The sequence below is a fragment of the Tupaia chinensis genome, unplaced genomic scaffold (genome assembly GCF_000334495.1).
Source record: "Tupaia chinensis unplaced genomic scaffold, TupChi_1.0 Scaffold000492_1, whole genome shotgun sequence".
Taxonomy (NCBI): domain Eukaryota; kingdom Metazoa; phylum Chordata; class Mammalia; order Scandentia; family Tupaiidae; genus Tupaia; species Tupaia belangeri.
In genome coordinates this window covers 378236-396274 of record NW_006160004.1, presented here as the reverse complement: position 1 = coordinate 396274, position 18039 = coordinate 378236, and the positions used below count along the sequence as shown (strand labels likewise).

The 18039-nt window shown below is 47.8% G+C and overlaps 1 protein-coding gene across 3 annotated transcripts in view; it reads left to right on the top strand.

Annotated features, from left to right (window-relative positions):
* The window catches only part of UBASH3A (ubiquitin associated and SH3 domain containing A), a 45295-nt gene that overhangs the window by 1899 nt on the left and 25357 nt on the right, over positions 1-18039 (top strand). For all 3 annotated transcript variants that reach the window (XR_001370962.2, XM_014590849.2, XM_006156384.3), the window contains exons 2-6: positions 693-746; positions 4247-4433; positions 6152-6350; positions 9952-10121; positions 11182-11390. Coding sequence is in view for 2 of the 3 variants with exons in the window: in XM_014590849.2 (XP_014446335.1) it covers positions 693-746; positions 4247-4433; positions 6152-6350; positions 9952-10121; positions 11182-11390 (819 nt within the window). In the remaining variant the exon portion in view is untranslated. The remainder of the gene's footprint in view (positions 1-692; positions 747-4246; positions 4434-6151; positions 6351-9951; positions 10122-11181; positions 11391-18039) is intronic.

Below are 18039 nucleotides of genomic sequence, written 5' to 3'. Positions count from 1 at the left end.
TGAGCCGTATTCCATTCTGCTCTGGTCGGTCCAGTTCAGCTAAATTCAATTTGAGGTATATACATCCGGTGATGAATACCCCGCGGCCCAGTTTCAGGGATATGGCTGCCTCACTGGGGAGACACGTGGGTGTGAGGAAAGCATGGCAAGAACCTGATAAGCATTTGTTCAAGGGGAAACCCAGGACAAGACTTCTGGGCTGCCTGGGCGGCCTGGGAAGGGCATTTCCCAGAGGAGGAGGCATATTTGAGCCAGGTCGAGGAGGAAAAGCGCCATTTCACTAAGGGATGTTGGGGCAGGGCTGCCTGTGTCAGGAAAGCATACATCCAAGCCAGGGCACGTCCTGTCACGGCCAGCTCCAGGATCCACAGCGTGTAGGTTTTGCTTGGTACAGAGTTGGGGAGGAGGCATGGATTGCAGGAACGGGCAGAGAAATCAGGTCTAAAGCACTTGTCCCCAAGACAAGAACAGGAGGGAGATTCCTAGGGAAGGAAACTTAGCACAACGAAGTGGACAGGCCAGCATTGTCAGGAACCATGTGACAGCTGCCCTAGGACAGAGACCAGCAGCCCAGCCTTCTACCAGGGGACACCAGGAGGCCCAGTGGGTAGGAGGCTATACCCTGTTTCTCTGGCCTGTTTTCAAAGAATGAAGGGCACGCCCTGAGCATACTTTTGTCTGCTTTTCTATAGGCTGAAAGCTCTGGCAGCCACGGGAAGGAAGACCGTGGAGGAAGCCTCAGACTGGTGAGTGGGGCTGGCTCTGCAGACCTGAGCATGGCTGGGTTGGACCACGCTGTGCTCTGAGGACATCTGCTCTTCACAGTGACTGCTGGGGAGGCCAGAGGCCCCTGTGAAAGGGGAACACCATCACCTCCATGCCCACCCATCACCCACACAGCCCAAGAGAAGTGAAGCAGAGAGAAAACTTTGAACAAAGTTGTCTTTCACTTAAAAACATGACTTAGGGACCAGCAGGTAGCATGGCGGTTAAGGCACTGGACTCCCACATGGCTGACTATGGTTAGAGTTCTGGATCTAACAGCTTGCTTTCTCACTTTCCCTCTCTTTTTCTCACTCTCTGATGAATTAATAATAATAACAGTAAATAAAATTTAAGGAATTAAAGAAAAAATTACTTAATCTAATTTGATTATTAAACTAAAACAAAAAAGTGATTTACTGGATAAATGGGGAGGAGCCATTTTGCCATATCAAATAGAGGTCCCCATACTTTCTGGTGCCTCTGATGGGAAGAGAATTTACAGTGGTCATGAATCTTCCTGAGGCATGGGTTCCTTGCACCTGAAGAAGCACTAGGTGGTTAGGTCAGGTGAGAGCTCCAGGCAGCTCCAGCCTGTCCCAGCCGGAGGAATGCAGCTGGAGGAATGCAGGCTGCCCACAGCTAAGGCCTCAGTTTTCTGCTCTAGGAAGCCAGGTATCTGTCCTGAAAAACCTCAGGCCAGCCTGGACATGCGTGCTGCCACCTTTCTGCCCCTGAGGGGAAGCCCCTTACTCTCTAGTCAGGGAAAGTGAAACAACAAAAATGGACCCCACCAAGTTGCCCTCCTCATGGCAGGATAGCAGATATTGCTAAAGGGGGGGCCTTTGCATACCCAGGGTACTCTTCCTCCTTTAAAAACTCCAGGCCAACAGCAGAATGTACTCCTCCATGGCACGAAAGTCAGTGCTCAGAACCCTCTGGGCCAGACTGCTCTAAAGGCAGTCACCAAGTGTGAATGGCTGTGAGGGCCACGGCCAGCACCTGCCCATAGGACTGAGACCCACCAAGGAGCGAGGAGACAGCAGATCCCTTGTACTCAGCTGAGAATGGCCTGATGTCACTAGTAATCAGGGAAATGCAAACTATTGGGGCCAGCAGATGGCATAATGGTTGAGGCGCTGGACTCTCATGTGGCTTACTAGTGTTCAAGTCCCAGACCCAGCAGCTTAAAACAGACCAGGCACATGTGTGTGCATACCTAAAATTCCTAGAGGAGAATGGAGGAGAAGGGATTACAGCATGGCCATTTCCCCCCGTGGGATGATTTCTCTCTTTCTTTTTCTCAATCTCTGTCTCTCCTGGAAGCACACATGCCCTATAGCAAAAATCTCTTAAAAACAAAAACAAAAACATTCTTAGAGCAAAAAAGGTAGATATTGCTGAGGGTGGGAGAAGGTGGTCTCCCACTTTCCTGGCTGCCCTGTGACAGGCAAGCTGCGTATCTTTCAAGGTCAAAGACAAGCATAGCCAAGCAGCCAGCCGTTCATATCTAAGCACATCCCCTGGAGAAACACAGAGGACCTAAAAAGACAAGTCCTAAGGTCTTGATTACACTGGTATAGAATTCCAAAGAAAGAAAATAGTTTAAACGTCCAGCAATTTAAACGTTCATGGATATGAAAATGTATCAATGCAATCTTACATGTGTTACATACCTTTGACTATTACACAGCCCTTAAAATTTCACCCTAACAAACTTAACCACGCGTGTTTTGTTTTTTGGTTTTTGTTTGTTTGTTTGTTTGTTTTTTGTTGTTTTGTTTTGTTTTGTCAGAGGGTACAGAGACAAAGAGAGAGAGTGGGAAAGTGAGAAAGCACCCCTCCTGGAGAAAGCTCATGCAGTAATCCCTCCTCTGTCTCCCTTCTTTGGAGAGTTTGGGCACTCACACTCATGCTTGGCTTGTTTCTCAAGCTGCTGGGTCTGGGACTTCAACCACATAGTCAACCATGTGAATCGAGCCCCGTTAACCACCACACCACAGACTGGCCTCATGTATGTTTTGGCATTGGATAAATTGGAAAAAAAATATTGTTGAGTAAAAAATGTGTGTTGCAACATAATTTGAATAATAGCTTATGATTTATATAAAACACCCTGGAGAGCTAGCTATAGATTTGTTACATAAATTCCTGAGAGGAAACAAAGCAAATTCACAATTGGAGTTAATGCTAAAAAAGAAAGGGAAGGAACGTGAATGGGGTTCATTTTCTACCCACTTTTTTTTTTTTTTTTAATGAAGAAGAACGTATTTATGCAGTGGTTTTCCAACTGCTGGTATGCAGTTTTGTTTTCTAGCTCATTTTTGTTGTTGTTGTTGTTTGCCACTGTTCTAATTGCCAGTGGGCACCTGGTCTCATCAAGAGAGAGAAAGAGAGAAAGAGAGAAAGAGAGAAAGAGAAAGCACCCGCTAATGGGGATGTGGGTGTGGTCACACGGCAACTCCTTCTTCATCTCTCCATCCTGCTGGGGTCTTGGGCATACACGTGCACGCACACACACACACACACACACACACACGCACACATAGACACATACACACACACGCACAGCATGTTTTTCAGGCCTCAGAGGCTGGGATGTTGGACTGTGTGCTTGGCCATACGGTGTCTAGCTTCCCTTAAGCCCTGGGCTAGGCCTGGCCGGTGGTGTACTGCTTTCTGAAGTTAATACTACGTCACAAGCACTTCCCCAAGTTATTAGAAATTCCTCAAAGTCATACTTTCTGGTGAACACATGATAAACAGATTTACTAGCCTCTATCTAGTTTTCCCTCCTTTCTTATTCTAAATAACCCTACAATAAACACTTTATACATGCAGTTGGCCTAAACATTTTGCTCTTTCTTCAGGACAAATTTCTGGAAATAGTATCCTGCTTCAAAAGGCTAAAGCTGTTGATACATATTGGCAAATTGCTCTTTATAAAAGTTGTTTAAATTCATCCTTAGGTTTCATTCATTTTTGACTTTTATTCTTTAAAACTATCTTTGGTCATTGGAGAAAAATGGTGCCTCATGGTTGTTTTCATTTTTGTTTTTATTATTATTGAGAATGAACTATTTGTGGACATGTGTCTTTTTTTAATTTAATATAGCTTTCTGAATCAAAAGAAATATAACAACCACCAAAATTTTGTGTAATTTTTTGTGGTTTTGATTTTTACATTAATTTGAAGTTTGAGATAAAATGCAAATGGATTTTTTCTTTTTCTTTTACAAAATCTTTCAACACCATCAAGCTTCTTGGGCCACAAAACTCATGTGAAGACCAGATTTTGAGTCTTAGTGTTGACACTTTTTCACCTCTGCCTTTGGCTTTGGAACCAGATTTGCCTGGGTCTGAGCACAGGCTTGTGCTCACTGCCCTGCTGTCGGTTGCCTGGCACCCTGTCATTGCTATTGCGTGGCCTCACTGTTGTGCATTGTCCTGAGACCAGGTGACGGTGGCTTGTTCTCTGTTGCAGGCTGAATTGTCACTGCAATGACCCTTCTCTGGACGACCCCATCCCCCAGGAGTATGCCCTCTTCCTCTGCCCCACGGGGCCTCTGCTGGAAAAACTTCAGGAGTTCTGGAGAGAGAGCAAGCGTCAGTGTGCAAAGAACAGAGCTCACGAGGTCTTCCCTCACGTGACCCTCTGCGACTTCTTCACGGTGAGTCCACGCATGAGGCCTTGAACTCTCGTCAGAGCAGCTGGAGTCATTTTTCTGATACCTAGACAACAATAAGATACAACTGATTTCTCTTAATGAAATGGTCCAGAATTATCGCATGAGCTGGCCCCTTACATCCCCACTCGTCTTCATCTGCTCAACTCCTAGTTATCCTTCTGGACCCAACTTACTTAACTCCTTCAAAAAAGAGTCTTCCCAGCTCCCCAGGCAGAGAGCATTTGTCCTCGGTGCTCCCAACAGCCTTTTGTATCTGGTGCAGGGAAGGCGGATGCCTCACTTCTCTTCATCCCCCAGAGATGCAGACGTGCCTAAATCAGAACGGGCGATTCCCAACACATGACGGGCCAGCTGGAGCAGGCGTGGTGGCTGGCTGGTCACAAGTGTAGAGCTTTTCCAAGCCTCAAGGCCCAGCACACTGATTTACAAAATTGTCAAACGAGGGAACCAGCAGTTAGCTTAATGGCTATGTCGCTGGACTCCCACGTAGTCGACTGCGGTTCGTGTCCCGGACCCGGTGGCTTAAAACTTACGCCGGGCGCGTGTGTGCCCAAGATCCCGAGAGGAGAATGGAGGAGAAGGGATTGTGGCGTGACCATCCCCCCTGGGGGGTGATTTCTCACTTTCTGTCTCTATGTCTCTCTCTGTCTGTCTGGCGAGCACACACGCCCTACAGTGAAAATCTCTCAAAAAAAAAAAAATTGTCAAACGAGCAGCATCACAGAGGCACTGGCATGTGAGGGGGCATGGGGCTGCTAGAGGAGAAAGGAGAATGAGGAAGAGGGACCTGCCCACCTCCTGGTAGGTTTCCTTGTGGTCTGGAGTGCCAGGGAAGTTGAGGAAGGCCTTCAAGCCCAAGAAGCTGCCAGGACCCAGAGCCACATAGCACCAAGCCCAGAAGCTGGCCCTGGCTGGAGGGCCCAAGTGGGAGTGAGGGATGGATGAGGCAGGCACAGGGCACTAGGCCAGAGCCCAAGGGCCTTGGAGGTCAGTTTGAGCAGCAGAGATGGCATCTCTGGGTGGCGGAGAAAGCACCTGCCAGGATGAGGTGGAGTGTGGCAGGATGGGGGCAGCACAGGAAGAGTGCTCCAGCAGCGCTGTGTACAGAGGGTTAGGGGGCAGGGTGGGCAGGACCAGAGTCTGTGTTGGATCTGTTCCTCCAAGAGTTATTTGAGAGAGATGCCTATGAAGGAAAAAAGCAGAGGAGAAAGGAGTGGCCAGAGGTGAGCCTTGGGCTGGGATGCCAGTCTCGAGGCTGCAGAGGAGAGGGGAAGGAAGCCACAGCCTGTTCTCAGCCAGAGGTTTGGCAGTCAGCAGTGCCTGCTAACCCCACTCCTCTCTGTGGGTGCGGAGCAGCGCCTGCCCTGCAGCTGCCACGGAGTCTACTAGAAACCTCCAGAAGCCCAATTGTGCAGCTCTGAGAAAAGCCACAGGCCCCCAGGAGGAGAGAGAGAGGCTGGTTCAGGGTGTACTGATGTGGAGGGAGGGGACACAAGGGGATTTCCAACCTGGCACTGAAAAGAGATTCTATCCCAAAAGGAATTCTACCTGAATTATCCAGAAATCTGAGCACCAGGAATAGAACAAACCCACAGCCCAGACATACAGGGACTAGCCACATTGTGTTTTAGTGTTAATAGTTACTAGATGACTTCGTAACAAGTCATTAGAAGATGCATGCCCTGTTTCTCTTCCCTTAGTGTGAAGACCAGAAGGTGGAATGTTTGTATGAGGCTCTAAAGAGGGCTGGGGACAGGATCCTGGGCTCCTTCCCTGCAACTGTGCCTCTGGTTCTCCATTCTTCCATCAGCTACCTCGGCTTCTTCATTGACGACAGCCCTGCAGACGTCATCCGGGAATTTGCCATGCTGTTCGCCACGGAGGCATCTGTCTTAGCAGGTAGGCACCTCAGCCCACTGCAGACTTACAGCCCAGCAAACAGCAAGGGGGCCCTGGGGCTTTAGGCTGCGCTCATCCATGTGGATGCCGGAGGTCAATAACCAAGAGCAGAGGCCAGTGTCAAAGGTCAGATAGCTGCTCGAGGCTTTTTCCTGGGCTATACTGCTGTTTCCTTATTTCATTTCTAGCCTCTCGATTTGCAGCCAGTCACATTGAGGTGGCCTTAACCTGAGGATGACTAGTTTAATGAGGGCCTCCTGGTGAGCCACTGTGTCCTCCAAAATGTAAGCAAGTAGCATCTGAGGACCAAGAGTCGTCTTGTCGTTAAGCCTTCACATCAATGAGGTTTCTCAGGGCACCTGCTTTATGCCTGCTGCCTGGGAATCTGTCCCAGAGGGCAGTCCAAAGCACAAGCATGCACCTACGCGTACCTTAGGTTGGTTCACACAGGAGCTAGGGGCTCCCCAGCCCCTCAGCCACTCTGACACCCCTCCTTACTGTGGGTGCAGTGCAAGTCCTACATGATCTATCCCAGTTTTCTAGCTCTGAGTTTCGTCTTCTCTCCTTGGCCTCTCAGGGAAAGATGATCCAGACCCACCTCGAAAATGAACAAAATTCAGGCCAGAAGGTGGCATGGATCCCACATGCCTAACTAAGTGGTTCGAGTCCCAGAGCTGGTGGCTTGGAAATCACGCCAGGTGCCTGTGCGCGTATGACCAAAGTCCTAAGAGGAGAATGAAGAAGGGATTGCACCATGGCCATCCCCTCTAGGGGTGATTGCTCTGTCTCTAGATAATCCATGTGCTCTATTGCAAAAACTAAATAGAAAAAAATTAAACTAGCAAAATACTCTTTCTCTGAAAGCCAGTCTTTATTTGGCTACTGCTAGGGCTGAGTGGAAACCATGCTGAACTCAGCTCAAAAGACATGAGTTTCTCAATGTCTCTGACACTGGTGAGACCAAACTCAAGTCATTTCAACTCCCCGAGTCGTAATTCCTTTCTCTACGAAATGGTAAGGGCTCTCACCCTCCAGTGACAACCACGCTTGCTTTGTGGGACGTCCCCCATGGTTCCCAGGACTCAGAGCTCAGTGTGCCATGATTTGCTGACTCTGAGACCTGACCAGGCCATAGGGCCCTGTGGAGACTCCTCGGCCCCTCCCCAGGAGTTCAGTCTGCTCTGTTCTCAGACGCATGTGAAATAGCCCGGTCCCACAGATAGGTTGTAACCCCAGGTGTCATCTGGGGGCTGTCTTGAGAGTCTGGTGGTCATATTTGCTGGGTAATATAGAGTCACTGGGTCCTTGTGGATTAGTCTCCCTTATCAAATGATGGCTTGCTACTGTCCTTTCTTCTGAAAGGACAACATGGTTCTCGTCGTTATTCAACTACCAGCCTCCCGTCTCAGAGCAGGCTTCTCACTGACTTTCCGTGCTTGCCTCCCAGGTCAGTCTCTGGGCGTAGTCTTAAAATGGGGAGACTGAGTCTGCACAGGATAGAGTGCCTGCCTATCACAGTGCTGGGCCGGCCAGTGTCCCCTGACAATTCAGGCTCACCGTGAACTTCAGAGTGTGACTTCATTTGGAGACAGGGTCTTGGCAGATAAGGTCCCACTGGATCAGAGTGAGCCTAAGTCCGAGGACTGGTGTCCTCCTAAGAAAAGAGGAGGACACACAGAGAGGGAGCCATGTGAGCACAGACACAGAGCCCGAACTGACGTGGACGCAGCCAAGGGACACCAGGGGCCACTCGAGCAGGGGGAGACCAGCAAGGGCTCTTCCCTTGAGCCCTCAAGGGTCATGGCCCTGCCGACACTGTGACATCAGACTTACGAGTCCAGAACTGCAAGAAAATAAACTGCGGTGTGTCAAGCCCTCAGGTTCTGGAGATTTATCCCCAGAGCCCAGGACCCACACAGCTCTCAGTGGTCAGCTGTGAAACTAGGGCCCGCTCTGCCTCGCTCCACACCACCAGGTTCCCTTCTGACCAGTCCCACTTCCTCAAGAGTGTCCTTGGCCTCATGTCCACTCCTGACCTTGACCCTGAGGAGGGCCTCCCTTGACCAGCTCCGAGTGTCCTGGGTGTGAGTGTGTGAGGGCAGGTGTAAGGGCCCCTGCCCACATTGGCCCTTTCCAGAGAAACATCCATGAGGCCACAGAGGTCACCTCAGATGCCAGGTGATGTTACTCTGTGACAATTAGCGGCAGGTCTTTCCCAGGCCATGCTGACTCATGTGACACACCTTCCTTCCCACCACTAAATGTGCCAGTAAAGGAATTGTCCCACCACCTCCACACTCCTGCTTCAGGCTGCTCCACCCGGCCAGCAGCTCGGGGCTTGCTCAGGACCTGGCGCTCCACAGCACCACCGACGGCTCAGCTCTGACATGGAAGGCAGTGGCAGGACAGCACCTAGGGTCCCAGGAATCTTCCCTGACATGCTCCAGGGAGAAGACAGGCCTGTTTGCAGGGGGCTTGTCCTGAGGTGGTGGCTGGTCCTGCTCCTCGCCAAGAAACAGCAGCACAGGTGGGGGACAATGACGGGGGAGAATGGTCTCCCGACACAGCCCCGGTGGGCAGCTCCTGCTGTCCTGGAGTTACAGAAGCTGAGTCAGGTGGAGGTGCTCAGCCGAAGGCACCCTGCTAAGACAGGCAGAGTGGGGATAAGCCAAGTCTATCCGATTCCAAACCTGGGCTGCTCCCCAGAACACAGAATATTCGTAGCCCAGCTAAAATCAGATCCTGGCCATTTCTATAACCTGAGAGTCCCCCAAGGAAGACCAGGAGCTGGTGGAGGCGGCAGGGGCTACAAGGGCAGAGGTCACCTAAAAATCTGAGTAGGCCAGCAGCTAGCATGGTGGTTAAGGTGGCTGGATCCCACATGGCTGACTGAATGGTTCAAGTCCCTGACTTGGAAAAATACACTGGGTGCATGTGCAAAGGTACCCAAAATCCCAAGAGGAGTGTGGAGAAGGGATTATGGTGTGGCCATCCCCCGGGAGGTGCTTTCTCACTTTCCTTCTCTCTCTTCCTCCCTCCTTCTCTCTGTCTTTCTCTGGCAAGGTCACATGTCCTATAACAAAAATTAAAAACAAACAAAATGAAACAAAAAAACTCAGTCTGGGCCACTCTCAAGGATTTTCTGCTTGACCAAAGTGAGGCAAACGTTAGAGCTGCTGTGCGTTTTACGGAGTTTTATTGCTTATGGGAGTTTAAACCTGAGATCCCACAAGTGAAGCATAAGGCGTTTCCTGGAGCCCCAGGCCACTGAGTGATGCATTCCCCATCCCTACCACCCCTCGGGAGCAAAGAATCTGCTCGCTCTGCATATTTCTGGCAAGTAGCTTGCAAATCAATAGGCCCCCCAATCCTGACCCGTCTCCAGACCTTCCTTTTTCCTATCCTTGGGAACTCTGCAGGTGTCCAGCTCCCTCCATCACAGCATGAACTCTGAGGTGCCAAGTGTGGGCCAGATGTGAGACGGGAGGGAGTGGGCAGAGGCAGGAAGCACCACATATAGCGTCACCCCAGATTCGGGCGTGTAACGCTACCTGTCCAGGTGAGTTGCCGCTGGCATCATTAAGTTTGCTTGACTTTCCAGACTGTACCGTGAAGCCCTGCACCAAGCAGCTGCATCTGACCTTGGCACACAAGTTCTACCCCCACCACCAGAGGACGCTGGAGCAGCTGGCCAAAGCTGTCCACCCGGGCCACAGCTGCCAGTGGACTGCGGCGCTATATTCTCGAGATATGCGTTTCGTGCACTACCAGGTGAGCGAGCCGGCCTGGAGACTCAGCCCACCCTGGGCAGTGCGGCTGTTCCAGACCCTCCACAAGAAATGACTGTGGTAATGGGCACCCACCTGGCAGCACCCTCGACCCAGGGAGTACAGCTGTTTAGTAGAAGGGAGGACTTCCATTTTTTTTCTAAAACCACTCTTTTCTAGTGCAACTTAGAAGCAGTGTTCTTTCACATATGAGTTTCAGATGCAAAGAAATTATAAAACAAAATGGAAATCTCTCTGGTACTATAAGGTGACTATTGTTAAGGTATATGAATACATGTTTTGCTTATTAATTCATTTCAAGTAATGACTTAAGGGCCAGCTTCAGAGCGCAATGGTTAAGGAGCTGGATCCCACATGGCCCTTGGCATACTGGGCACCAATGACTTGAAAACATGGTGGGCGCATGTGTATATGTGCTAAAATCCCAACAGGATGGAGAAATGAAGAAGGGATTGCAGGCATGACCACTCCATTAGGGATACTTGCTCTCTCTCTCTCTCTCTCTCTCTCTCTCTCTCTTTATCTCTCCTCTCTCTCTGTCCCTCTCTGGCAATTAAAAAAAAAATAAACAAATACTATAAGTAATGATTTGAGTGAAGCCTCATTCTAGGATTTCTTCCTTTGTAAAACTGATTGGTTTGGGGAAAAAGTATGTGATGCTTTTTGGACCCAGGGAGTGAGTCTGAATGACTCCACCATATTCTGTACCATAGGAGAAGCTATAAATGACCCATGCCAAGGACGATGGGTGCAATAATCCAATTATGCTTTAAGATCTCTTGCATATAAAATAAGTAAATGGCTAATAGATGATAAATAAATACCAACATTTATTCTGAATCTATCCCAAGGACCTCCCACCACATTCTGTTACGTCCTAGGTTACGTGTTGTTAAGCAATGCAATGGTGGTGGGTGGTGTCCTGGAGATAGAGAGCACATGCGCAGATCCAGGAGCAGAAGGCACAACATTACAGGCTCCAATTGCTGTTGCTTCCAACACAAATCCTTGCTTGAGGTATGAAACCACCGACTCTTTTCTAGACCCTGAGGGCCCTCTTCCAGTACAAACCCCAGAATGTAGACGAGCTGATGCTAAGTCCCGGTGACTACATCTTCGTGGACCCCACTCAGCAGGAGGAGGCCAGTGAGGGCTGGGTGATTGGGATCTCCCAGCGAACGGGCTGCCAAGGCTTCCTGCCAGAAAACTACACAGAGCGAGTCAGCGAGTCGGATACCTGGGTCAAGCACAGGTGAGTGCCGCCTCGCTGCCTGACACACTGAGAGTGTCAGCCAAAATAAGTGGTCACAGTGTTCACGCGCGTCCATTACTGTCGAAATCACATTTTATATGCTGGTGACATTATCGCTGAGGGTCTACAATCATTATCTGCATTGATTGGTGGTTTTTGCTGTCACATTCAAAAAATAAGAATGACACCATTTTACTTTTCTGAGATAGTCACCCCCAAACAACCATAAAATATTACTTCCTTATTACTGATATGTAAATTACACTAGATGTCATTAGCGAGGCTGACCTAGTCTTGTGCTCAGTGTATAAAATGCAAAGTCCTAAGGGTCATTGTTAGTCTTCTATTACTGTAGAACAAACTACCACAGATTTATAGCTAAAAAAAAATCTCCTAGTTTTCATGGTTCAAGAGTATGGTTTAGCTAGTCCTTTTCTTGGGTCTCACAAGACTGTAATTAAAGTGTAGGGCAGGGCTAGGGTCTCACCTGAGGCTCAAAGTCCTCTCCTGGGCTCTCATGGTTGTTGGCAAAATGTTCCTGGAAGCTGTAGGACTCCTCGTGGCTTACTTCCTCATGCTCAGCTGGAGAATCTCTTAATGTTAGCGTTATTAGCATCACTAGCATTTGGTGAGGCTAAGGATTCCCGAGATCATCAGGTCCCGGTTCCTTTTTGTTTAATGGTTACTTCTTCAATTTATCCATCTCTTCTCCCACTTGACAAAAGCAACGAGAAAAACCAAAATGATACTTTTAACACTGTCTGGAAAAGACTGTGCAGAGGTCAGAGTGCACACATAGTGAGAAGAGGAAAAGGCTGTTCTGCCTCACAGGGTGCAAGTTGAGGTGGAGCTCCCAGAAAAAGGCTATGATAAGACTGGTGGTTAGAACAATTGAATGATGAGAGTGGGAGAAACAGAGGAGAAAGATATAGGAAAAAAAAAAAAAACATCTTGTGGTTCAGGGCATCTGGGTGCCTCCAGAGCTGTGTGGCTGGGGAAGAGAATCTGAATGAACACTAACATGTCCATCCCTCTATTTCCAGGACGGAGGCCTTCAAACTATTTCACTATTTCACCCACTTACTTAATTCCCTAAAAATCTCCATAGTTTCCCTTGGTTTTTCTTCTCCAAGGGAGAAGTCATTAAATTGAACACAGATGCATTAGCGATCAACTCAATCTATAGATTTTCATATCTGTGCTGGACATCTGTTATGGATAAATATTTCTCAGTAAAATAAATTATGATGCATCCATACAGTGAAATATTTTCAGCTCTAAATCATGAGAAAGTATTTTGTGTTCTGATATTTTTTTAAAAACTAAGATATACTAACAAATTATAAAAGTAAGTTACGGACCAATGATACTGTTTGTGTGGAAAGGGTGAAGTAACACATATTTATCTGTACATATATGTGCATGGTATGTGTGTATATTCAGGTGTCTGCCTAAAGCTTCCTGGAAGGAAGACTGTCTAGAAACTTCTAACAGTAGTTACCTACGGAAGGTTGGGAGTAGGAGCTCAGAGACTAGAACTGACATTCTATCTATCTTCCACAAGTGTAAAATTTGTGAATCACATAAATGTATTACTCATTCAGAATATAAATACAGTAATTTTAAATACAATGGAAATAATGTAAGGAAATTGGGTGGAAGGGAAAATAAAGGTAGAGAAGACAGCAAAAACCAGAGCTGACATTACACACACTGTGCAGGCTGTGAGATGCTGGCTTGGAGCGTTCCCACACTTGATGAAAATAGTGACATACCCTCAACACAACAGTCACAGCCCCTAGATACGTGCTCACCAGAGGATCTGGCGAAGCACAATTTACTGATGTAGACATGTCCCTGGGTTCAGTGACCGCATCACAGGATGTTGGTGTCACAAGGGACCACAGAGATAACTGAATGCAACCCTCCAAAGCTGAGAAAACTTGGACCCAGGAGATAGCAAGCCCTGATGTTGTTATAGGATTAAGGGAGCAGTTGTTTCCTCTCTTACCAACTCAGACCATCGCTTGGTCCAATGAACAGTTTAGGGAATAGCGGAATAAGAGACTCTGGTCACACTCTAACTGATATGATTAATTAGGGTGACTGGGAGCTCTCCCACAGTCTCAGGTCCTTTGCTTCATACCCAGGGTGGGAGAGCTCATTCACAGAGACACCACCAGGCAATCGCAAGTGCAGGTGTTTCTAGAACTGTGCAGAAGTTACCCAGAGTCTGGGAGACTCTGCAGAGGATGAGTCTGTAGTTTTAACATTCTTTTACTTGACGATTAGCGCCTCAGGACCTGTTACCAACATAACCATTCCAACTTTTACCTAGTGGATCTGCTACTATCCTTTCTAAAGACCAGTTTTTCTTAGGAATTAATAAATATTAACAAAACTTGCAACCAGAAAAGAAAAAGAAGAACTGGGCTAGCAGCTATGGAGTGCCTGATTGGTCCTGTTTTAGAAACACCTCGTCCTTCCTTGGAAGAAGGAACTGGAAACACTCCCTCACAGGGAGACACCCCGATGGACTGTGATGGGCGACCAGGGCCATAATGGTGGATGGTAGGCACTGTCAGACTCAGTTGTGCTGGCTCAGTCTTCTAAAACTGCTAGAAGTAGTTATTGAACATCTAAATCTTTGATAATAATTTTTAAGATTTTTATTTCTTTCTTCTGCATGAGAAAGATAAAGAGAAATAGAGATAGAGAGATAGCACCCCCAACAAGGGCTTTTTAAAAAAAAGTTTCTTTCTTTCTTTCTTCCATGACCAAGAGAGAAAGCACCAACAGGATGTCAATACAGCCTCAACCAGCCCTGGATCACGGGCACACACATACCTGCTTTACCCAGAGAGATCTCTGAGCCTGTATCTGGAATCTCCCATATTCTCAGCCCTGCAGAGCATTGGGATTTGCTGCTGCACCACATTTAAATCCTTTAAATAGAATATGGTCTTCGACTGCCTCCACACACCCCTCAGGTATAAGTAGGGGAACTGTGGCCAGGAAGCACCGTCCAAAGGCTAGCTGACTTATGGACAGAGAGAGGTCATTCAGACATTTGATAAAGACCTCCTACAAGCATCAGCCCCAGGACCCACACTCAGCATGTACACCCTGAACAGCGAGAACTGCTGGCATTATAGCACAGAGAATAGTCACGTCAACACACCACAGGGAGCCCCTTGTCAGCCACAGATGGGGTGCACATTCCCAGGTAGGTGTTTACAGCTATGATGCTTATTAATACGCCCATCACCCCCACCAGTGTAACTACTCCAGTCTTTATGCCAATGGTTCTGGGATTCTTTGGCCTAATCTACCACAAAATCACACTCCAGTATCTGCCCATCGCTGTGAAGAAGAGCAGAGATGATCTAGACAGTGATCATGATGGAGTGTGCTCACGGACCACAGGGGAATAGATGTAGTGTGATTCTAGAACCAAGAGCAGAGAAGTCACACGTTTCAGAGCTTAGGAGAAATTGTTATCATCTAGCACAGACGAAAAGATCTTCAACCCTGAGAACACCCACGTAAAGGGACTTTTTCCCTTTTTTAAGAGAGATTTTTGCTGTTGGGCACATGTGATTGATAGAGAGAGACAGACAGAAAGCGAGAAATCCCCCCACCCCCTCAGTGGTGATGGCCACACCCCAATCCCTTCTCCTCCATTCTCCTCTCAAGATTTTGGGCACACAAGCACACATGCCTGGCGTGAGCTTTAAGCTGCCGGATCTGGAGCTCAAACAGTGGTTGACTATGTGAGAGCCCAGTGACATAACAATTACACCAACTGCTGGTCCCATAAAGTGACTTTTTAAAAAACCCACAGAGCAAATTGGCGGCGAGCAGCTCAAACATAGTAAATGCACTGTTATGGGCTGAGATATGTCCCACCATAATTTATATGTTGAAGCCCCAACCCCCAGTAGCTTAGAATGTGACCTTATCTGGAGAAAGGGCCTTCGTAGAGATAATTAAGTTTAAATGAGGTCGTCAGGGTGAGACCTAATCTAACATAACTGGTGTCCTTATAAGAAGAGGAGATCAGTGGCCTGGTGGTTAAGGGAGCCAGATTTCACACAGTGAATCACACAGTTCAAATCCTGGCTCCAGTAACTTAAAAAACACATGAAGTATTTTTACATGCATGCCCAAAATCCAAAAAGGAAGGGGGGGGGGATGGAGGAGAAGGATTACAGCATGTCCATGCCCACTGGGGGGTGCTTTCTCCCTTCCCCTGTCTGTCTGTCTCTCTGGTGAGTGCACTTACCCTCTGGTAATTAAATAAGGAAGAAGAAGAAGAAGAAGAGGAGGAGGAAAAAGAAGAGAAGAAAGAGAAGGAGGAAGAGGAAGAGAATGAGGAGAAGGAAGAAGAAGAAGAGGAAGAAGAAGAGAAGGAGAGGAGGACACAGATACACACAGAAGAATGGTCGTGTGAGGACACAGGGAGAAGATGCCATCTACAAGCCAAGAAGAAGCTTCAGGAAGAACTAGCCCTGCCACACCCTGGCCTGGGACTTCTGGGCTCCAGAATATGATAGAATGCATTCTGCTGTTGAAGTGCCCAGTTGGTGGTGCTTGTTACACAGCCCAAGCTCACTAACAGAGACATTATCATGCAACCTCACAGACTGCAGCTATGCCCCTTTACGAACAGGACAATTTAAATATGTCTATGATGCAAGTTAACCAATAAATGGTTCTCTGAACTTAAAGAGAAAAATGAAAATGTTTAAACGCCCAGCTCTTTCCTTCTTTCTCCCATCGCCAGCATCCCATTGTCATCTTGGTTGTAATTGACATGAAAGGCTAACAACAAAAGCAAAACACAATCATCTGTCTGACTGTAAACATCACAGATGTCATTTATAGATATCAAGGCCTTCATGCACCAAGAGCAGGGTGTGGGTGTCCCCGCCTTGCCCTCAGAAAGAGGAAACCAACCAACACTTCCTGTGCTAACATGAGAGTCTATGAATTGTGCCTCAGCTGCTTAGCATGTTCATTTGAACAGGGAATGGCCGGTGGCTCCAATATGAATAGCAATATTCGTGTCTGCTATGATCAGCCGCATGCACACCTCAGATCTACAACATCTGGCAATAGATCGACAAAGTAAATCTGTTCGCCCTGACCCTGACAACAGGGGCTCATGGATCAAGACAGGACAGGCAACAAGGTCATGAGAAGAGAAGTACAACTCACAGATGATCAAGAAATTCATGAACTAAACCCGCACACCAAGCAGGAGATGGACAGCCCCAGGCCTATGATCTTAGGGCACCAGGCAAAAGGCAGAACACGAGAAATGAAGTTGCTCCTGGCTTAAGTCAGATCTCAGGGTGGAGGCCTGGAAATTTGCTGCTGGTTGTAGAAGGACCTGGGGGCTTTCTCTATGAGAGAAATACAGGTGTTTACCAAGGGGCTGAGTTAAGTAGAGAAAGGCCACATCCATGGCTGAGAGTGAATCATGGGAATATATTGATCCCTCCCAAAGGCATTGCTGAGTTTGATAAAATTCCAGGAAAAATCCTAATAGGATCATTTGTTATGACTTTACCAAATGATTGGGGAGAATAAACAGGAGAGAAAAGCTGAAAACTTTGAAAGATAAAAATAAAGAGAGGAGAGGCCAGCCCATGCCCTGGTAGTTAAGGAAACTGGATCCCACATGGCCAATCACTTGGTTCTAGTCATGGACCTGGTGGCATGAAAAAAGATCAGGTGTATGTGCATGCCCAAAATTCTAAAAAGAGTGAGAAATAGAGAAGAAGAAATTGTGGTGTGCCCATTCCCCACAGGGGATGGGGGTGCTTTCTTGCTTTCCCTCTCTGTCTCTGTCTCTGTCTCTCTCTCTGGCAGGTGTATGCACGCTCTAGCAAAATTTTAAAACATAATGTGATACTTACTCTACAAGATGTTAAAAATATGTTATAACTCAATAATAAGGCCTTGGCATGAGGGGAAAAAAACAAATAGGTCAGTGGCATAGGCTAGACATTGGAGAAGCAGACTTGGACCTGGGATCCACATGTGATGAAAAAACGGAAAGAAATGGAGGTCCAGTGTGGTGGCATGGGCAGTAGGACACTGCCGTGCAATACGGGATCCATTGGGAGACCCCAACTCAGATCCCAGGTTGACCTGAACACACCAGGCCTGTTCATGATCCTGGATATCTGTCCCTTCCTCTCCCTCTTCTCTCTCCCTCCAGAACTAAATACAGTTTTTTGAAAAGAGAAATAGGGCCAGCAGGTGGCATGGTGATTTTCCCCTGGGGAAAATCAGTCATCGGCTGTTCCCAGGAGAATGTATCACCTTTGGCTCTGTGCTTCTCATCTGTTCTCCTCACCTGGTCCTTTCCAGACACTCACTGTGGGGGCCCCACAACCACCCACTTCCTGTTCCAGGCCTGGAGTTCTCACCACTCTACTTCACTGGGATCTTTCCCCTCAGTGGTCCCCAGAGCTTTTGAATGCCTGTTCACCCCATGGCACTTTTCTTAGTTCTTTGGACAAGAAGAAATTTGGGGACCAGCAGTTGGCATAATGGCTATGTCACTGGGCTCCCATAGAGTTGACCGTGGTTAGAGGCCCAGACCCAGTGGCTTAAACTCACGCCAGGCACATGTGCG